General features: G+C 39.5%; 1 protein-coding gene across 4 annotated transcripts in view; it reads left to right on the forward strand.

Moving 5' to 3' along the window:
• Positions 1-376: 376 nt before the first annotated feature.
• The window catches only part of gabrg2 (gamma-aminobutyric acid type A receptor subunit gamma2), a 50,741-nt gene continuing 27,846 nt past the window's right edge, over positions 377-23,271 (forward strand). For 3 of the 4 annotated variants that reach the window (XM_023281367.3, XM_023281368.3, XM_035953397.2), the window contains exons 1-6: positions 377-874; positions 9,452-9,591; positions 15,346-15,413; positions 18,199-18,419; positions 20,489-20,571; positions 22,931-23,068. In XM_023281367.3, coding sequence (XP_023137135.1) covers positions 765-874; positions 9,452-9,591; positions 15,346-15,413; positions 18,199-18,419; positions 20,489-20,571; positions 22,931-23,068 — 760 coding nt within the window. In that variant the 5' untranslated portion in view covers positions 377-764. The remainder of the gene's footprint in view (positions 875-9,451; positions 9,592-15,345; positions 15,414-18,198; positions 18,420-20,488; positions 20,572-22,930; positions 23,069-23,271) is intronic. The other variant, XM_035953398.2, reaches the window with a different exon arrangement.

Genomic DNA, 23,271 nt, shown 5'->3' on the forward strand with positions numbered 1-23,271 from the left:
CTCTTCTAAAATAACATTATGAGCTCACTTATATAGGTTTGTGGTTGTTTATGAAAATGTAACATATGATGTCTATTATTATTAGAGCCCCAATGATCCATCAACCCTCTAGTCATAGGGACCCCTTCTAAATCAACAGCATCAAGTTACCTTAAACATTCCAGAACTTACAAAAACAAATTCCAATCTATGGATTATATATATAAGTAACACGTGATACTGCAATTACATTTTGTGATATCAATACATGTGTACTTTTAGGGGGTAAAGCAATTTAGATATAAATGACTCTACAGAATAGTGTAGAAAGGCTCGGTGCTTCCGCTTGGTGAAACCACGCATGTGTTGATCCGTGCTGCAGCAACGTGCATCAGTTCCTCTCTGACCCCAGTGTTAATCTGCATTCAGACTGAGGCTCCGCTGCTTTTCTCGGCTGCTCGCTATTGGAGTAGCTTATTACCTGGGGCTGCGTTGTTTTGTGGCAGCTTTGTAGGCCCCTGCTAGGCTGTCGAATCGGCAGCAGGCACGCCAAAAAGACAGAGAGAGAGAAAAAACAGACGGGCGATACGAAACCGAGCTTTCTCATTCGCTTCCATTCGGCTTTTATTTTATTTTGTTGGAGCCCGATTTCGCTTCAGCGCGCGTCCGCCTCGCGTCGACATTCGCCGAACCGCTCCTGCTAACGCGCGTAATGTATCGTAGAGAGGAAACACAGTAAATAGACGGACACGTCCATCTGCAAGAAAGAGGAAACGAAGACGGTGATGACGGCTTCGCCAAAATCAGCCTTCAAATGCTCGATAGCAATGGCGAAGCCTTCCCTCCCCATGAAGCTGTTTCTCTGGGTGTTTATTGTCGTTAATCTCTCCACAAGGTAAGATTTTTACGCGTTATTTCATCGCCAAAACCGTGATTGTGTGTGTGTGGGGAGCGAATTTTTGGTTTTAGCAGCACATAATATTGCGGGGTCTCCCTTTCTGAAGCCAGCCTGCTATTAGTGGGATCCTGAGCGGTGAGAGGGGGACGTTGAAAACCTGGATAGACACATCATATGTAGAATTCTGATCAGAAGTGGGATATTATTCTATTAAAAAATCCACAGCGACACATGCATCGCTTGGATTTATCGTGCCATCACTATTATTTTTCCACAAAACGACGGTCAGCTCCGTAAATATCCCACTGTGGGTTGTGTACTGTTTATTTATTTAGTATTTTTTTGCTGATAAATATTCCCAAAACAAGACGATTTGCTCAGAATCTGTTCCAATCTGTCCCACGTTAGAAATAGCATAGGGGGCAGGCTAAGTTGAGTGAAGCTAAGGCTACATCTAGTCTCTGCTAAGCTGTCTTCAAGGATCAAGTCTATTCTAAGAAGAGTCAAAGCCTCGTTAATGAACGCGTGTGTCGGATGAGGGCCGAGCAGGAAATCTATATAAAAAAAAACAAACAAACAACAGTCGTTTGTGCTAACTTAGAGGATGCATGCGTGAGAAAATCCCACGTATTTGAAAAATATAGATAAAAAAAGCTTTTCAAAATGGCAGACAAACACAGAGGATACAAGTGTAAGGCACAATACGGATGAGGACAGCACATATGGACTCTTTTTTCATTTTTAGTGCTGAACACACACACACACACACACACACACACACACACACACACACAGAGAGAGAGAGAGAGAGAAAAAAAGGATTTCTGTTAAAAGTGAAGCGCAGATGTGTTTAAAGCTCCCCGTGAAGACTTCATTCCAGTGTGGGGAGATAAGAACAGTAGAGGACGGTTCGGGCTCCTCGCACCGTTTTGTGCTGCTGGAGGGTGAAAAATGGAGGCAGACAAATCAGCCGACGTTCAATCACCGTCATGCTGATCGCAAAAACCCTCAGGGCTCCTCTGTCCAAGCCCCTACATTGTTGTCAGGCCTTCCTAATCGTATGCACAAGCAACGTTTGCAATATGCTTGAGTAAACACTGCTCCCCCTCTTTTGCCACGCAGAAATAAAGAGATCTGCTTATGGAAGTTGTGTGTGAGGGAACATGAAGTGAGGCAAGGGGCATTTGGGCTCAATTTGAAGAAACACAACACAAACAAATGATGTAAACACACGTGTAAAGGTCACATTAAAGGCCTCCCAGTGTTTTACAAGCAAGTTTATGGTAGAATAATAAACATGCAGCCGCTGATCACTGGGAGTCCTTTACGATTCATGTATGAAAACTCTTGCGTAAGATATTCTCTCAAGGTCTCTGCATGCTTTCAGTAATCTATGCTACTTTGTGACTCATTGGAATTAAATACGTGGAGTGATGTCAAACCGCATCGCAATAAGTTAACCCCCAGTGCACAGTCAATGTACAGATCAAAGGAACCACAGCATCCAGGCTTTGGCACAAATGGAGAGAATTTTGTTGGAAATGTTTTGGCATATTTTTTCCCATCAGGTGGTAATTAGGTTGTAGGTCCTTGATCCCCCAGAAAAGCTGTGCATGATGGGAACAGGGCCTTGACAGGAGGAAGTGATGTCATAGTGAGCAAGGTGTGGTGGATTGGTGCTGTTCCAGCATTTTAGATGGTGGATGGAATTTATTACCACTATGCTACGACATTTTAACACTAATTTATTCTTATAACTATTCCAGAATACTTTCATATTGGTTTGATAAACATGGAGTAAGATTTTTCCTTCATTTAACCATAATTTAGACCTCAAAGAATTATTGAAGGCATTTACAGTGGTGTTGAGAGTGCAGTCAACAGAATAATTAGCCATCAATCAACGAAAAAACTAAACAGTATAACACTGTTAGAAACAGTTTAAATTCAAAGCAGTGTAGTCTGTGGCCACAGATTTACACTGACCAGTTGTGGCAAGCTTTGATTTTTGGTGCAAAATGTTCCAATTGTGTGCAGCAGAAAAGCTGAAAGCAGTTTTCCTAAGTTTAAGGATGTGCAAGATGTAATTTGAGCATTAGCCAATTGCTTTAATGAGTTGAGTTACAATTTCGTGACCAGTTGCTATCCAGGTCCTCATAAATGAATAGAAACCAATGTATGGACTCTGGATGTTACAATAAATTACATTTGAATATTGCTGTCAAGTTTTTCCCACTAATTTGTATTATTTTTAAAATCAAAATCACTAAAAGCTTCAAATCTGATGATATCAAACAATGAATAGATTTCTCTTGCTATGTCAGCCGAATAACAACATATTTCTTACTTTCTTACAGAATAAATTGAAACCACACCACTTTTAGGTGCAGCGGGGTAGTAGAAAGTCCTCAGTGCAGGGTGTTTTCTTTAAATCTTTCAGAGTCTTGAGACCTCACACCTTGGAATTGCTGGAGATTTGGAATTGTAAATATATGGGGCTTGAACATGAAAAAAGCTAATGCTATGTATTCAGCAGTGCAGGATTTTTCAGATAACAAAAGCAATACAATGCTACCTGTAGCTGCGGCTTAAGAGAAATACAATACAACAGCTACAGGAGCAAATAAACAAGTAACAAACAAGCAGGATACCTTGCCAACAGTAAATACTCCTACACAGTTATCTGCAGTTGTCATGTAAATATTTGACATGAAACAGATGATACCAAAGTGACTGAAGTTACTTATGAAAACAGTTTCCATTTGATGTTATTGGTGGATTTTCTGACTTAAACTATCCAGATATGCTATGGGCACGACAAAACGGTTTTATAAATTAGCTATGGGGTCTAACCTGCCATTTTTTGCATTCCAGTTTTCCCCAAACATCGTTTCTCATCAGTTTGCTAATTTGAACAAGTGCAGTAAATCTCCAGCACATTTGACTCCATCAAGCTGTCACACACTATCTGCCTCTTGTCAACTGGAACAAGCTGTGACTTTTGACAAACTGTCATGTATCCTATAATGACAATCATATGTATTTGTATGTCAGAATTCTTAAAAATGCAGTGGATAGCATACAGAGCGTCCTTTTCCCTCTGGTGAAGACGGTTTGACAAGGACATGACAGACAAAGCTCAACGCTCCCTCTTGCTTTTAACTGAGATGCTCTGTCATATTCATCACCCAGGGAGTATTAAGGTCAGAGCAGTTTCCAATAGGAGAGTTTAAATTAACAACAGCAGTGATTATTCCCATTTACTCAGCCGAGGAAGTATCACAATGAACCTGTCATGGCGACTGGAACGCAGCATGCCTTGTTTCTCAGCTCGTTCTTTTCATGATGGTCATTCCTGCTGTCTCTCCAAGAGTTCTGTCTTTATTCTAAGGGATTCTGTGGGTGAATATAGATCTTTTGGGCTGTTCTAAATCCAGAAGGGTTTGTGCATTTCTATTTTAAGGATAGAAATATACCCTAATAAACAGAGGATATTTCTAAAAGTAGTGTGCAGTAGTAGTGTGTTCATTCCATCCGTGGTAATATTTATGACCTGCTTTTAGAGATGCATGGAGTAATTTATTACTAGACAATTAATGTGTTCAATTTGGACTGACAGCCACATCCCTGTTGACATACAGCTTCAAAGAGTTTAAAAAAATACTAATTTTAGACCCTGGTATCGCTCTCTTACTCACTGACATGCCTTGTAATCCACAAATTTCAGTATTCATTAATAATGTATTTTGCATTTAAGGGTTTGTTTACACCACATATAAGGCAGTATTTCAGTTGTGATATATGTCATTACAAGCTCACTCTTAAGTTGTAGAAAAAGCCTCCGACTGAGTGTTTAACTAGGTACTGGCACTATTACACACTGGCCTGATGTCTCATTGTATTTACCTGCTGACAGAACCAAGTCAGCCTTGCATGCCAATAGGAGCTAATCTATGTGATCTGGTTTTCACTGGACTGAGTTAAGCTTGCAAATGGACTGGTTTGCCTGTGCTAGAAGTCTGTTAAGTAGAGCAGGCTGACAGAGTCCTACTAATTGGCTGTTAACATCCCTGTATGCGACTACCATAACTTGCATTCATTTTGTGCAAATTGGCAGCCTGACTAATTAAGCAGAAGTACAATTTAGGTTCACTTCAAATAATCGCATTTTTGCTCATTAGTACAAAGGGCGACATTGTATTGTGTTATTTGCTTTTATGAAAAGTGGAGTTGAAGGAAGGAGGATTGGAGCAACAACGTGATGTGCAAAAGTGGTTTGTTGTGTTGTTGCCAAAGGTGCAAGACCAATCTAATACTGAGCAATAATGAGCATGAAGGTTCATTAGATTTGGCTCCTTTATTAGCTACAGTTTGAAACAGACAAAAATCATAGCTCAAAGGAACTCCATGCGGTGGGCTCATGGCTGTTTCCATAGCTGATATTGCAATCATCACCCTCCTCAGACCTTCTTATGAATTTGTGAAACTGCAGAGGCCAAAGAGGGCAGTTCTCTGGTGCCCAAACCTGAGATTTTAATTGAGATCCAACTCCAGTATTCTCATTATTACCATCGCTCCATGCGCAGCCACAGACTTCCATATGCATACATCTAAACACAAATACACACACATTCAGAACACATGTGCACGCACTGGCGCAGGACTCTCTGTGGACCTTCAGGTACCGAATTAGTAGGCAAACCCTCAGATCTGCCTGCAGTGGAGAACACATGGCTCTTCCTTTGATCTGCTCGTGTTTGGAACATTTCCATATACACAGAGATACTCTGCGAGATGAATATAGATGATAAAATTGCAGCAAAATGAAAAACTGCAGATTTTCAGCCTTGTTATCTCTCTATGTATCTCTCTATGTATCTATCTATCTATCTTAATAAGGCCTATCTAAAAGGTCTCCCCTAAGTAGAATAATTAAGAGTTAATGCTTTAGGTACCAGTGTTAGGGCAGAGATGGATGGCACTTAATGGCAGTCTAAAGAAGACTGCTGGTCAAAACATTATTTGTCACACCCAGCATAAGAACAAGAGAAAGCTATCAGGGCTTCTATCCTTGAGTTTTACCATGGAAACAGTGTTTTTTTCCTCCTCCATCTCTGATGCTTTATTATTTCATTCAGAAGTGTCTTTTCTTCTCTTTGCTCTAAAGCCTTGCTGAAAGCCCACAACTATTTCAAGGTTGCTCTTTTGTGCTGCTGGCTCGGTTGTTGGCCGGGTCTCCGATGGCTTGAGGATTAAACACAACTGAAACTCCAAACACTTATTTGTTGGAATCTGTCACCCTATCTGCATCTATCTATTCATCTACTTTCCAAATCTATCACTATCTGCAAATACAAATGGGTATTTTATTCTTATTTTTTTAACCAAACAGCCAAAAGTGCAAGCTCTCTGTCATCTCAGGCACAGCTTGCATGTGGTTCTTAGAAAATGCCTTGTGTTAAAGGTGAAGTATTCTAATCCAAGACACTTTTTTGTCACATTCAGTGAATATCTCCTCGTGGTGTGCTAGCTGTCCGTTCACTGTGTGCAAAATCTGGTGTTTATACACAGTTCTGGCTCTGTAATTGGGAAACAAAGTGGCTCGGACTGATTCCAGCATGTCCTGTACACGTTTGTGCACAATGTATCAACAATCTCTCTCTAGAACTGCAGACTTCATCTTTAATTCATATGCATGTAAGAGACCTAATAGATAAAAGCAGATATGGATTATAGGGTTGATTTCACATTGGTTATTACTCTGCCCTTTTCTTTTTCACAAATCCTAATAACTTGCTCTAAAACAAGAAGTATTTTTAAAACACGAAAATGCACAAATCAAATTTTCAACTTCAATTGCAATTAACAATGCACTGCCAGTTTCACTTAAAATGTTATGAAAAGGACTCAAACCAAAATGTGAAGAATATACTGAATAAACTGAAGGTTTAAATTCAATTAAATGCATTTACACTGTAGTGGAAGGTATACATGAAGAATTCCACATTTATTTTAATACAATTTGATGTGTATATGCATATGTGATGTACAGTTGTTACATCAAGATAAATTTGTAGAAAATTCTCTCTTGAATCATTATTATCACCCCATAAGTTTTCCAATTCTTTAGGCATTTGTATGGTTGTTTTGCAGTAATTCCACAAACCTTCTTTAACCTTCTTACAAGGTCGCTAATCTCAGGAATATCCAGTCACTAAACCATACTTTTCTAAACTCTCCCCTTGTGCACAAAACATCTGGAGGGCAGTAGGAGACGCTGACTGCATAATAAATGGCTGCTTTACTGACTCACACACTATTTATGTACAGATTATATGAGCACAAACTTAATAAAAAGATTGAGCATGCAGGTTAATGTGGCCCACAGTACTTTTCACTACCATAAATACTTCATGTGTGTGCTTTCGTCATGTTCTTCTACTTCTGTCACGCACACACCACCCTGCCCGCGAGCAGTACAGACCCAGTCTTTCATTGCAGACAGCTTTATGTTGTCTTCTGACAAAGTCCTGCTCCACTGCAGGAAGTTGTCAACATATTAATTGCCCAAAATACATTATTACTGGAGATCACATGCTTCCATCTGCTATTCATGTGTCAAAACTGAGAAAAAAAACTAATATAACAATGAATAAGCCTTCCTTTTAGACAGATAATTTACCAATATCATACTTTTCTGTGGGAGAGCAGAAGAAAAATTTACAGCTTGGCGGTGGTGGTAGTTGTGGTCGGGGGGCTCCTGAGATATCATTATCCTTTCAGTTTGAGACATCTGAGGCGAGGAAGTAAACTGAAAATTGGCTTGTCTTCTCCTGTTTTCACAGAAGCTTGAGGGCCATAAAACCCTCTTTTTTTAATACAACAAACATGTCTGCCATCAAGTTCCTTAACTCTGCCATCTTGGATTTTATTCATTATTTTCGTAAAGTCGCCGAATTGAAAATTGAAGGAGAGCTTTAGCGTTTTTATTAAATGTGATTGCTGGGGCTGTATTTCAAACTCTGGGTCTGGCAGTGAGAATGGATGCGTTTCTTACACTTGCTTATTTGATTATTATGTGGTTGGAGTTGGGGTTGGGGGTGTGGGAAGGAAGGGAAGAGTCTGAAATTTCATTTGTGTGTCCCTCTGATAGTTAACTATTACTTTTTGCAGTATTGAAAGCTGGTACTTTGAGTTCAGGTCTTATTTTGTTATTGAGAAAACCAGTGTGCTCAATCAGCACTTAGTCACGAAGAAAGTGGCATGTGGCTTTTGAGTGACGTAGGTGCTGGGACAAAGCTGTGAAATGAACAAAGAGTTTGTCAGAATTTTTAATGAAATGTAAATTTGTGATTGTGTATCCATTGTTTTGATATACCTCACATTAAACAGGTTTATTGGAGGTTACTGTGATTGACTTGATGGCATTTTGTCAGATTTTCACTTTCTCTCCCCCGAGAAGCTCCATCGCACAGATTTTTGGGCAAGCTGGCAAGCTGGCCATCTGGACGGAAGAAAACAAAAGACTAAACATCACCTCACTTTGAATGAGTGGTCATGACTTAACTTATTTTTATCCTCATTAAAGGAGAAATTCATGTGTTCTTAGGATTAATTATTACAGCTGTCTAAGCTACGGTGAGTTTACATTTACTGGTGAGGTTGCTGACTTTCTAACCACATTACTTCAAACATTAGCATCATCTCTCAATGGTTAGACCATGTGTACAAGGCTTCCAGGAGGAGAAAATTAATGATTAAAGCCATGTGCCACATGAATGATACTATCTGTCATATACTATACACTTTCATGTTAGATGTGTGTATGCGTGGGAGCCTTGTGTCATTCTGAGGCTGTGATTGCTTTGTGCTATTGTTGGTTTTGAATCAAGTGGCACCAGCATGACTGAGAACCGCAGGATTCTGAATAAAAAAAACCTAGACATCATCTTCATAAAGGGAATGCAAAGATCTGAAGCAAATAAGTTCAGCCCTTTCATCTAATTTTCACATCAAACATCAGAAAACATGCAGTTTGTTTGTACTCTGATGTGACCTCAATGCATGGTGGTCTTGAAATGCTGGTGTTTTTTTTTTTGTTTTTTTTAAAATCAAAACACTGTGCCCTTCAATATCCAAGATGTGGATTAAGTTCAAAATATGTGATTAGAATATGAATCTAACTCAAACAAGGAAGATATGTTTTGTGAATTACAATATAGCTCTGCACAATGCCTTTCTCTGTGAAGTTAGACATCTCACAGTAAAAATTACAATTTCTGCACTGAATGTGTACCACAGTTGATTTCACTCTTTTCTGTCTCTCACATTAGCATTTTTCTGGTGATGCAACAGCATTGTTCCGCAAGAAATAACCGAAATGACACAGAAAAGGAAGATTTCAATCCTAACCTTGGATTGAGATCTTAAAAAGCCTTTTCCCCTGCTGTCTCTCTCATCTCCAAATATTTCTGTGTAAAAAACACAGAGCACACTGGGGAAGAAACTGCTTGCTCTCCTTTCAAGAGAAATTATTGATTGCATGCCTTTTTTTCTCCTCTCTGCTCCCTGCAGCTCCCTCCAGACTGATGATGATGACGAGGCGTCTAACAAGACGTGGGTGCTGACTCCCAAAGTGTACGAGAGTGACGTCACGCACATCTTAAACAGCCTACTAGATGGATATGACAACAAACTCAGGCCTGACATCGGAGGTGGGCACTGTTTTTTTTCTCCAAAGATGATCTGTTTAGTCACAGAAATGCATACACACCAGTGAGCCAAAACATTATGACTACTCACAGATGATTGGTTATCTCATAACAATGGCACCTATCAAGGTCTGGGATATGTCAGACGGTAAGAGAACAGTTGGCTGCCTTACTTAACATGTTGAAAGTGGCAGAAAAAGGCAGGTGTGAAGACCAAAGCGATTTCGATGAAGGCAAAACTGCTGGATATAGAAATGGCTCTGAAAATTATGACTAAGAAACACATTAGTTGAAGTGAATAGTCCTTTTCTGTACAGCTCTGGCTCCTTTTTGGGATACAAAAACATGCGGCAGTTTGACAGATTGCATTGTAAGGCACTTGTGCAAACAGAGAGGAGACACTTTGAGTACATACTTCAAAAATACATCCACTGATATCTTTATGTGCTCATACTTAGCGGAACCATTTTTTAAAATGCCTAAAAAACCCATCAGTTTTTCAAGAGCTGACAACAGAGCCTTGTGTTTAGTTGATGACATAGCTCTATAGTCAATATACTGGTCAATTTTTATTTTTTATACTTTATTCAATCAGCTGATTGAGAATAAAATCTTTCTTGTCTCTCTTTCTCAAGAAAGTCTTGACCAAAAAAGGCAGCAAAAATGATAAATACAAATCACCAAGTCAGATGTGTCCTTCAACAACTAAAGAGATGCAAGTCTGCAGTTTCGGTGAATAAAAGTCAAAATTACCATTATTGGAGTACATTTTCATACAACAACAGTGTTATACTGCAGCAACCAGACGTAGAAATCAAGTAAAGTTTCTGTCATGCAATAGATGACTTGCTTTGAATCCTTCGATATTGTTCCCAAGTACAAACATAAAGCAAAAAAAAAAAATCTATTGAAGTCATAACTTTCCTGACAATAGACTTCAAATCAAACGTCAGTTACATCCCACAAAAAACAAAAAAATGGATTGCTAAGGTTCTCATATCCCATTAGCAGACAGTGACTGTTTCTTTCTTCATGTTAAACAACACACACTGTAGCAGAACACCTCTTTAGCTAGTTAACATTGATGATGTTTGCTTCTTGCTGAAAGATTAGAATGAAACTTGGCTATTGGGAGGTTAATGTGTCCATTGAGACTTAATAAAATGCTGCCAAACCCCAATCCTAATCAAAGGAATGACATACCAATGAAGACATTTTCAGTTAGTTTGCTTTTAAAATATGAAAAAGTTATTTGGAAGTAACAAATCCATGCTTTGAAAAGCTTATGTTATTTCACTGAATCCACTATAATACTAATAAAATTATTCTAAATGGGCACCGAACAGTTCCGTTCTTGGACTTGACTTGGGATTGAACATCTAAGATGAAAGAGCAGCTTGTGATTTGTTTTACCAGTGGTGGTAGCTCGTATTAATACTTATGTCACCTGATGCATATTTGAATGTGTCTCTTGCATAGTTTATGATGATGATGAAAATAATGACTTTTTAATGGCATGAGATGATAAAGTAGGCCAGCTGAAACCAAATGACATGGCATAACAAAAAGAGTATATAAAATACACAGCATACAGGGTATAAGAGGCTGAGGGTGAAGTATGTGTGCCTGTGTATATGCACATGCATGTATTTTGGTCAGGGGAGCCGTCTGTCACGGTTCCATAAACCTGCAGACAAGTAGCTTGCTCCCATCACTTTGACAGACAGCTGGGCAGCACTCTCTTGTCTGCATAAGCCTATCACGTCAATCTGTAAGAGCAGAGCAGGGAGATGCTCAGCACCCTTAAATATTTGATTCATGGGTCAGCATTTTTAGGAAACTGGCTAAAGTCAGAATCTGTCACACACTGTCACATAATGATAAAACTGTATAGGCTAGCAGTGGACTGCTTGCCAACCCACTATAGCACTCGTGCTTGTCAATTCATGTAGCAGGGATCTGGCCAAAGAATCAAGTATGATGATCTTTTGGAGAGGACTCACTATCATCGATGTACATCACAATTCTTCCCACAGATGTAGGTGAACTTGTCAGTTGATAAGTTATGCATATGACTGCCTAGAGACAAAGACCATCATTTCAGCTTGAGGCCCAACTCACAAATCTCCGCATCCTGTTATTGCTGTGATTTTTTTTTTTTCAGAGAGTCAGACCAGAAGTGATGATTCGCATCTGTGCTGCTTTGACGCGTTTTTAGGTTGCTGGTCGGCTCACCACAATTCCTGGTCTGCCACACTGTATTCCGTTTCCAAAATGGGTTATACCTCCAAGATATGTGGTGTGTCCAGTGAGCGTTGTCCTAATTGTGTCACTACTGTTCACACTTTTGCTTAGTTCATGCAGAATACGGCATTTTGACAGCCCTGGTTTTTATTTAATGGTGTGATCCGTACACTTCCTTCGAAAAACAGATCATATGTCATATTCAAATCATCCTTGTTTTTAGATTACCCAACACTGTGGTGTGGGAGAGAGTAAGAGAGCGCACTGGTTACATGCCTGGTCATTTTTGGTATCTGGTGGTAGCTAGCTAGCTGAAGGCTATGGATTTAAGAAGTATTTTCAAAAAGAAAGAAGGATGAAGGCAGCGAGGTGCAGGCGAGACTAGAGGAGGTGGATGAAGAGTTAGCTCCTGCTGCTGTAGAAGCAGATGAGTCAGGACGTGAGAATGCCATTGTCTCATCTACAAGCTCAGGTTGGGGAAAGAGAGGAATGTATCGGATAGACAGATAGGATACAGTGTTAACACAGTTTTTCACAGTTCGTATTTGTCACACAACAGGAATAAAATCTATGAGATGAGGATTGGTCAGTTTTGAAAGAAAATCTAGCATACGACTGCTTCATCAATGTTGGGGCTCATTTTGATTTCATGTTGTGAAAGCTAGTCTACGTACCTGAGCAGGATCTTTGGTAAAGCTCAGCATCCCATATTATACATTCATTTAACTCTGAAATAACTTGACAGTTCTGCAATGATCAAGGGAAAATCTACAGATTTCTGGGCTGGGCTAAGCCCTCAAAGATCCTGCCTCTGATGCCATTCGTCCTTAATTCTATCCCCTCTCTTGCAGGAGCTCAGACAACCATTTGATGATGACAGTGCTAAAAAAAAAAAAAAAAAAAAAAAAAAAAAGGACACAACTGGCCTCCTAACTGAAAACATGGTCAAGTGTGCTAGCTGGGAAGATGATTTGATGCACAACTCAAAGCTTTTAAACATGACTAATGAATTCACTGAAATGGTGGCACAAGATAAAAGCAGATGATGTATAGCAAATCCTTGACACTAGTCAGGATTCATGGCTTTTCCATATACTGCACAATGAGCACTCTGCCGCATATGATGAGACACATTTCACGAAGGGCATCATCTATATTCTTGAGACGATGGAAGTGGGTCTGTGTGAGAAAATTGAAGAGCAGCTCAGATCTGCTTTGAGTTGCAGCTTCAGCCAAGGGAGCAGCTCCGTAGCCGGGCGGCTGGCTGCCACTGTCTCAACCATCATCTTCAAATGCGCTATGATCTCGCTCTCTCAGTGTTGGTCTCCCAGCTGCTACCAAGCTACACATCTACACGGGGGTTATAATTAGCTGGATATACTGTCATGTGAGCCACCAACCAACCAACCATGCCAAAGCAAAGCGAAGTTTCTCCTCCACTCCTCAGAGCGCTGCAATGCTGTGGATTTAGATTAATCGCTGATTGTGCCACAGCTTCCCTTTGAAGTGCATTGTGCTGCTCATTTAATTTTAATGGGCCCGGAGTCTAGTGTACATATGAAAACTGAAGCAAATTGGACAGAGAAACGCTGAGAAAAGATACATCCACGGCACTGATCAAGCTCATTTTTTAGTTTAAAAAAAATCAATGCATTCACAAACATGGAGAGCAGGAGCACATGCATGGTGATGATCAGAATCTGTGAGCTAATTTGATCAGCCTTTTACCACAATGCCTGTAGTGGGTGTATTGGCATGTATTATGTTGTTTCAAACAGCAAGTTTGAAATTTTTGCGTAGTCACTTTATGTTTACTGGCATGTTGGAATAAGGTTTCTTTGGCACCTTGTTTTGTATCTATGAGAGAGATCCACTCTCCAGCTGGCTGCATGAAATAAGAAAATTAAATTTGCTATTAGATTGTATTCATGCAAGTCCCACAACTTCATGGTTTTGCTTATAATCTAGTCCAGGATTCTATTTGTCTTGCAAATTTTCAACAAATTGTCATCTACCACAGTTACTTGCTGAGAACAATATGTGAGCCCGACTATTAAGAGCATTGCATCGGTGTGCACCACCCTGCATGTGTGAGTGCTGTCTGGAGGGATGGGAGTGGAATGCACATTCATGTTTGCCTGTCGGTGACATGAAAAATGGATGCAAACCTGCACTCACTCCCTCAGTCTATCTCTCACACTCACTACAGCTCCCGCATCAAGCCTTGGGGCCAGCTGAGTCTTAACCTGACTCTCCTCTCAGACGTAGTGTCCAGCCATCCATAAACATTAGATAGCAAAGTGTAGAAGCTGATCCAGGCTAACTCAAGAAGCTCCGACAGAGCATGGATGTCCATTTGACACCAAGCTGTCGAATTTCCTCAGCTACGCTTTGTCTGATGCCTCCCTCTCTATCTCACTAGAGCAGCCAAGGCAGTAGACAGCGAGCGGTGTATTGCACAGTGGTGGACAGATGGCGCACAAGCAGGTGCACAAACAACCATAATTTATTTACTTACTTATTTACATACATGAAAAGCGTATAGTACATGCAATTAATTGTGCATGCACTAGTTTCCTTAGAAAAAGAATTATCCTCAATTAAAGATCAGGCATTTAACAGTTGCTCTAGTGCAATGTGGCATATTTGTTTGTTGAAAAATGACCACTTATAGAGGGGAGCAGAGTCAAAAGGATAGATGGGATTTTTTCAGAGGGCAAAAAGACATTGTGGCAGGAGTTTAGCTGTGGCATTGGCAGGAAACCTGTTTGGCAAGGAAGTTAGGCCTGTAGGCTCTGATGTAGCCTCCTCAACAGCAAAGGTACATTTGACCCAGAGTTTCTATTTCAGTAGTACTATCTGGTATATCTTAGAACTAGTAAAATACTGGTAATTTGTTATTGTGGTCAAAAATGGTGGGATTACTTAATGCCACAAAATTACTGTGTGGTTGAATGGAGTGAATTGAATGCCGTATTAGGTAACATCTCTTTTACTTAGAATTTCCTCAACAGTGACTGAGTCTGTCTCCTCTAAAACATTGAATTCTTCAAAGATTTTTTTTGTTCTGTTTTCTCTGTTTAAGATTTTGAAAAAAAATCCAGTTGATAGGAGACTTGGGTTGCTCATTGCCAGGTCTTTCTCCACAGCCACTTTCTATTTGCATTTTTGTGTTCCAAATAAATTATTTTTTAAAATGAATTGTTACAGCCTACGACTTCATTTTAAAGAGAATATTGCAAATTTGATACATGACAAGCATCTATGGCAAAATTAGCATGAATCTGTTTACACGGTATGCATTGGACAACATGCACTGCAAGTTAACTGAACAGTGATGTGTTCCATCAGCTTTATAGTCACACATTCACTTACATTCACTACAGGGTGCTTATTTTCGATCTTTTTCTTCAGTTACTTGTGCTACAACTACACCTGCCTGAAAATTGTCATGCAAGTGCAAAGACAATTATTTCTTCTCTTTAAAATGTATTTTTCTGTGCTCCTTTGCAGTCAAGCCAACAGTGATCCACACAGACATGTTTGTCAACAGCATCGGTCCAGTAAATGCCATCAATATGGTAAGTGACATTAAAATATAATGTCAATGTGTCAACAGTGTTATTAATAATAGACTGAAACTGAATACTTGACGAAGAGCGAGAGGCAAATTTGTGTTTGTCTTTATCCAGAGAGTGGCTTTGGCCAGGATTTAGTGACTTGCTAAAGAAAGTAGAGGCATAGTGTATGTTTGATGCCAGGCACGGTTGGTTGGTTCAATCACGACTCTGTTCCACTGCCCCTGTACTGTAGCAACACAATGCCACTGTCAGTCAGCTTCTTAACAACTGCTCTGGCCTTTGGATAAATGGATGAATGTGCTCCATTTAGTTCAGCTCATATTCTTGAATAAGGAATACTGACTAACAGGTACCCATGTTGTGTTTCAACACACAGGCCAGAACTCAAAACAGCATATTTGCAAATGGCTGCGTGCACTGGCAAATCCTAAGATCTTCTCACTTTATATTTGCCAAGAAATGCATCAGCAACAATCTGAGGTGTCACCTGTTCCAGCTTTTTGTGGTTTGTTCAAATAAATAGAACAATTTGTGATTTTCCTTGGGTCTGGTTTGAAGGCAAGATTTTCTTTGGGCTTTAGATCATCTGTCTGTCATTATAGTAGGAGGCAAACATTGTGCTGGTGAAAGCACAGAACTGGCTGCATGAAATGTATTTCTTCTCACCGTCTGCAGCACTGTTGTTTTTCTATGAATGTTACTTTAATGCAAGTTTATTTATTTTGTTTTTTTTTTCCCCATAATCTCTACGAGGCTCTTGTATTTCTGAGACAGCGCAGTTGGTGGCAACATAGAATAAACACAACAAAATCATGTTATTTTTTAACCACCTTGTTATTTGCCAAGTCAAGTCAGTCCAACATTACACAACTGCACATTTCTGTTTGCCAATATGTGTGGGAGAGCTGGTTATTTGTATCATCTTCCAAAAATCCTGTCAGTGTATTCCTATTAGTGAGTCACAGCTTTAGAATTGAAAATGTTGGAAGTGCAACATTTTGGCTGATTCATCTGGGAAGACCCTACTCCATGTCCTGATTACCTCTTGTAATGTGAAATTAGGAAATATACAGCTGTAATGCACAAGTGACAACCAAAATAGGGTAGAACGGGTATGGGTAGAGGAGAGAAAATAGAAATAAAAAGGGGAGGAAAGAACTGGAAATTGAGAGTCTCTTGCCGATTTTAAATCAGCATTGTTTTGGTGTCATTGTCAGTGTTGCATGTCCTTGCTGAGAGCCAACCTCTATTGTAATTCTGCAGAGCAGTCTGTTCTACATGGCGATGGCGTTCCATTTCACTCAGTCTTAGCTAAAACACCCACTCTCAATAACTGCAGTCACAGTGATGCTGGGAGAGAAGCTTTGATGGAATCAGTTCGAAAGTCTGTGTTTGTGCTCACATTAGCGAGTCTGCGTGCATGCACGGCTGCGTGTGTGATGAGGGCATTCTGCTGACATGAAAGGTTGACTGATTGCCTCACATTCATATGTAATACGTGTGGTCGGGCCAGTGCATTCACACTCTGACATGACAAATGTGGTGAGGTTGGCCGTTTTTTTTCTGGAGAGTAGAGAATAGACTGATGGTGCGGGGGCGTGCATCTTAGCATGAGCACAATTTTGATTTCTCAATTATGTGTTGGAAATCTTTGATATATGGCAAAGTTGCAACTCGTGTGAGAGAGAGGGAGGAGTGGGACAGACAAACAGAGAGAAAGGTCAAAATTTGAAGAAGAAAAGGAATCAGAAATTTATGCCTTGTAGCCATGAGAGCTGAACAGTTACTTAGCTGCTCTTAGATATGTGCAGCAGTTTGAACTGGAAGTGCGATTCATCCGAGACTATATGTAGGTTAACACAAAAAAGTAAATGCTTCTCAGTGGGGCCCAGATGAAGATCCTAAGGCATTCAACTTTTCTCTCCTTATTGGATTTGAACTGTCTATCTGCCTCTTGCAGGGGTGGGAAAAAAAGGATAGGAATGTTGCCTGGTGGAAATATTTTTCAAATCTCGTTTAGAACTCTTTGGCATGGATTTAGACTTTATTGTCGAGCTAAGCTTTGTCAGGAAGTTAATGCTTCTATGCCCTCTTGCACACAAATCCCCATTTTTTGCCCTATCCTGCTGTACTTCACTTTGAACCTGAAGGCTCACCAATCCAAATAACAAAATAAATAACACTGAGAGCTCCCTCTCTTTGACTGCCTCACTTTTCCCTTTCACATCAGATCACATCTCACCTTTGCTCTTAGCTCTTCAACCCTGGCCATGTCTCCATTTCCTAGGTTTCCCTCCTTCATATATATGTTCTAACACCGTTCTTACAAGGCCTGAATAGGAGACGCAAGTTTTGTCAAAGCTCAGGACAAACTGCTGCCAAGGCAGCAAGTTATGAGGTTGGGTAATACTTCAGTCTAACAATGGGAGTTATTAATTGCCCCGGTGAACATTTAATTTTCAGGTTGAGGGCGTCAAGATGGTCTTTTACAACAGTGCTCTTTAGTAGGGACAAAAGGACTTCTTGGCCTGAATTATACACCGTCTTGTCGAAAGAAAAAGTGCTTGCAAATCTAAATTCCAGCATTAAGTTTCTGTAGAAAAGTTCCCCTCAAGCAGAGAAACAGACGAGTGCTTTTTGAGCTGACATTGTCGACAGTGCTGGATACAAGCGATACAGTTTGCAGGGTTTTCTTTCCCTGACAGAGATTTTTATCTCATGTGTAGAGTATGTTCAGCTTTTAAACTGAGGTTAATTCACATAAAACTGTGCTTTGTGCCATCAGGAATACACCATCGACATATTCTTTGCTCAGACCTGGTACGACAGAAGGTTAAAATTCAACAGCACAATGAAGGTCCTGCGTCTCAACAGCAACATGGTCGGGAAGATCTGGATCCCAGACACTTTCTTTCGCAACTCTAAGAAGGCCGATGCCCACTGGATTACCACACCCAATCGCATGCTGAGGATCTGGAATGATGGACGAATACTCTACACCCTCAGGTAAAACGGTGTCTGAGATGAGATATGAGTAATGGATCTTCTGCTTCACCTATTTCACCTGCAACTGTGTGACAGTTTGATTCAAGAGACAATTGAAGGCTTAGAATTACTTGACTTACCAGCTATTGCTACCATTTTTCATAGTGAAAAATTACATTGTCAGTTATTATTGTGTACATAGATTGTGGCTAAATGATAAGAGAAAGTTCTTCTAATTACAGCTCAAATCTAACATGCAGGATTTGTACATATGAATGAACATCTGTTACTTTCAAGCCTTGGAGTTTATACTATGTAGAATAAGCCTATCAGTGCCAGTTAAATCTGTCTGTCTTGTGCAATATAACAAAGTTTTAAACCTGGTTTATGCGGTGATGTTTCCATGTATTGTCGATCTGGCTGGTTATTGGATCCAATATTCAGCATTTTTCTGATCATCAGTATTGTTGTTCTTTTTTTTTTTTAACCAGTTCCCAGTAAAATGATTTTACATGATTAGTAGTCATCAATTTATGGTCTCAAACGATGCCTTACCTGCAGCACTATTTCACTGGTTACACATCTCACAAACACTAAAAGTTAAGTCAACATATTTCTTCCAATTATTGTTTATCTGACTCCTTGACAGCTAATGTTCCTTTTTTATACATCGGCAGTGAAAAACCAGGAGGAAGGCGTTTTACGTTGACTGGCAGTGATTGGTTTTGTTGCTCCAGATAAACAAGAAACTCTGCATTCAGATGAGGATTTTAGTCTAAAAAAGAAAACGCATGAGGGTGAGGCACACATGGTAACATATCAACAGTGCCTGCGTAGTTAGTCTCATTTCCAGTAGGGGGAGACAAAAGTTCCACACAGCAGGTTTAAACTAAATTTTTTTTTTTTTCCTATCTTGGAAAGAAAGCTGAACAATTAATTCTAGTTTTGTCAGAAAGAAAGAAAAACTTACACATAACAGTGAAAAAATATGGCAACTCACCCCGTTTAATTCCAAGTTTGAATAAGAAACAACTGTAGCTTTTTTTTTTTTTTCCAACATTTTTATTATTTCTTATATTTTGACATTCATTTATGGCCAATAAGGGGCTTCCTACTCTTCCAAGAGTCCATCACAAGCAACAAATAATACTGTAGAAGTACTCTGAAGTACCCAACCATTTAAAGCCAGAACAGGCTGTGTAAAATATTAATTTTAGCATTTTAAGTTTGACGTTAATTTGCATGCAAGAAAAACTATGTGTTTGGGTGCTGTGGAATGAAGTATATAGTTTATAGTTTGTTCTAAGGTATTATTTCAGTAGTAAACTTGAAATTAACAGTGTGGTTAGTGTTAGCGAAGAAAACCTGCATATACCTGTATCCTACATGTCGGGAGTCAGAGTACTAGTTGCCTAGCGATAAGTCTGACCACATGCCTGCCAATAGACCGTTATTGACTGTAATACCCTTGGAACTAACAAAGAACGATGTGACGCATGTAAAACAGGTTGGTTGGTTGATTAAAAGGGAGATATTAATTGTGCTTATTACTATGTTTGTGTGCCATCATAAATAAAGCAGACATTTGCACTGACACCGCAATATATCATTTGTGATAATAGGAGAGAAAGTGAAGTCTTCTGGACTCAATCAAGCTGTGATGGATGTTCTCCTATGCAGAACACTACCCCTCCACTTCATTAATTTGTTAAGGAACTCGGAACTTAACCATTGGTTAATTAGGATGACCGCTGTGATTCAGAGCACAATGATACATGACAATAGCAAGTGCAAGGATGGGTAAAGTCATTTAAGGTCATTCTCTCATTAAGAGGAAGTTTAATGACTTTGCCTTCAAACTCCCTCAAGTGTGAAAAAAAAAGAGACAAGTGTGTTGCTGTGAAAAACATCAATTTTGTTTTTAAAAAAATTTTAATGAATAATCCCTCGTGTCATTAGTGATAAGGTTTGGTCGTTAATTCTGAGTTTTTCACCACGCAGTGTTTTGTGACAGGCTGGTAAATATGTAATGCGAGTGTGTCCAAATATACATATAATTAATGCTTTTTTTTTTTTTTTTGTCTCTGCAGGTTGACCATCGATGCTGAGTGCCAGCTTAAACTGAACAACTTCCCAATGGATGAGCACTCATGTCCCCTGGAGTTTTCAAGCTGTAAGTTTGGCCATATGCTGATATCGTACTGTTTACTCCTCCCTGACTTCCTCCGTCTCATCTAAAATGCACACACACATGGAATGTGGCCATAAACAAGCGACATATGAGCACTGTTTAAGGAATAATTATCCAATAGGCCAAAGGAAATGAATTTAAGCTGCAGCAATTTCATGACTTCTTTCGGAGCACTCTAACCACTTGAAAAATAGTGAAATGAGTCACATGTGAATTTATGCACTGATGAAAATAGGTTTGCATGTGCAGTAGATACAATGTATGGTATTAGTAAAACACAATACTTCTGAAAAAAACTATCCAAATCAAAGCTTAAACTCTTCATATTTCATCAAAAACATTTGAATCCGTCTTTAAAATGTCAAATTTAAAATTGGCCACAACGAAACTGTAATCAGATTCTGTTAAAAAATATATAAATAAATAAATCTATGCTCCTCAGCTCAACTGTGAAGTCCTTAGTGACTCAGCTGTGACAGTCACAGGGACTTTTTGGCTAATCATTTATCAAAGAAATTCAGGTTCCCTTTTCTCATTTTTTATGATTCATGACAACTGTGTCATACTACACAAAAGACAATTCTGAATTCTTCCACCCATGGTTATGTCGTGTCCATACAACCAGCATGACTTTGGCTCTATACCGCAGTGAAAAATGAATCCACAGTGAGTAACAATTTGACAGAAGCAAAAAAAAAAAAAGCACCCAGAAACTGCCTGGAGTTCAGAGGGTTATATAGTTCATTCATTCGTTCTTTCATTCACAGTATGTGCTGGCATTCAGGAAAGGGATTTAATGATGGATTTATCATTGCCAACTCGACCAAAGGCACTTCTGAGTGATTTTTCTGCACTTTGTCAATACTGTTCTACAAGGCATTTCAAAAAATGACACAAGTCCAGATGAGTCAGTCCCTCTATGCGAGGAGTGGATGGGGGGTAAGTTATGCTAATGAGGCCGCTATGGATCTACAGAGAGAGGCACCATGGGATATTCTCCAGAGAAAAGGCTTCCTAAATAGCTGCAGAGCACAAGAAAGAGAAAGCGAGGGGGTAGCAGGCCTAAAAATGGAACAGAGGCATTCATTTAAATTTGATGAAAGCCATGGATGTTTTGAGAACTTTGAAAATTGCTTGATGTACAGTACATGAGCTCGATCTCAGAAGTAGCGGGCAGAGCAGTGTGCAGCAATTTATCACGCGGCATATTTTCACACAACACGTGCCACAAAGCAACAAAGCATGGTAGATGTTTCAGTGAAGCCACTGTAGCAGTGGTTTTGAATACAATTAGATCAGATCTGACCACATTATATTTGATTGGATAATTTACAGAAACACAGGATACACTTTTTTTTTTTACAACAATACTATTAGGTTCAAGGTAAATTCATGGCATACAGCTGGAGCAGCATTGTTCTAGTTTCCAAAAAAAGATGCTGAATCAATGATGTCTCGTGAATGCATTACCAGTGAAGGAGCCTTTCATCCCCTGCTCCTTTGAGGTCGAGCATTCCTGGATGTCTGAGAGCACTTTAGTCATAAAAATCATTTAAAGTTTAGACTGAGGAAAGTTTTATGTGCATTATTCAAGATACTCCTCCATCAGCTGCTCTGAAGACTGCACTAGATTGAAATCTAAAGAGGATTGGCTGAAGATGGCGACAGGCAGATTTTGACACCTGCACTGAGGAAGTTGTTTAGTCAAGTTGTTGCAATTAGATTAAAACATGATCAGCTATGCCTTTTTTATTCTAAATTCGGATGCCAGACAAACATTCAATACTCATAAACATGATTGGATTATGACATTGCATCTGCTCGTCTAAGCGAACCACTTGTAGAAAAGATTGCTATCGTGCAGCCGTAGTATGCAGTGGAGGTAATAAAATTACTGCATTCCCACTCATCTGTGGCCATAGATCAATGGTGTAATTTTTGTTTTTAAGTCAGCTCAGTATTCAAGTGAGAAAGAAGCCTTCTCCTTACAGATGGAAATAGTATATCATCAACAGGTTGTGCAGGAGTCCGTTACATAATGGTTCTTTCATGAAAAGGTTTATTTGCAAGCTGACTTTGTGGGTATGGATTACTCTAAAATAAAACAGACTGTGTTGTGTTTTTGTTTTCTATTGAACAGTGTTGCACCGCATTGTTTTTTCCTTCTTGTTCTTTTTTGTAACAGCGAGCATATCTAAGCAGTCAAGTCTTAAGATATTTTCCTTAAAGGGATGTATGTTAAAGTCTTTGAAAAACATTTTGTTGTTTTTGCACTGAGCTTTACTCTTCTCAGAGTTTCAAACTAAGCTCTGCATCATTTGTACTGTTCTGTCTTCTTCAGATGGCTACCCCAGGGAGGAGATTGTGTATAAGTGGAAGAGGAGCTCAGTGGAGGTTGGGGACATTCGCTCCTGGAGGCTCTACCAGTTCTCCTTCGTGGGCCTGAGGAACACTTCTGAGATCGTCAGGACTGTCTCCGGTAAGAAAACAATTCGTTCTTTTTTTCTAACACCAGCAAACTAGTGTTATTTAGTAAGGAAAGGCTTGTTCTCTGACACCCTGCATTTGTCACTGGACAGTTGTAATTTCTACAGCATGTGAGAGCTGCAACAAAATAAGGCTCCCTGTTCCTGCTGCTTTATCCAACATCCAAGTTGGGCATGATATATTTAATCTGAAGAA

The sequence above is a fragment of the Amphiprion ocellaris genome, chromosome 14 (assembly GCF_022539595.1).
Source record: "Amphiprion ocellaris isolate individual 3 ecotype Okinawa chromosome 14, ASM2253959v1, whole genome shotgun sequence".
NCBI classification, from domain to species: Eukaryota; Metazoa; Chordata; class Actinopteri; family Pomacentridae; genus Amphiprion; species Amphiprion ocellaris.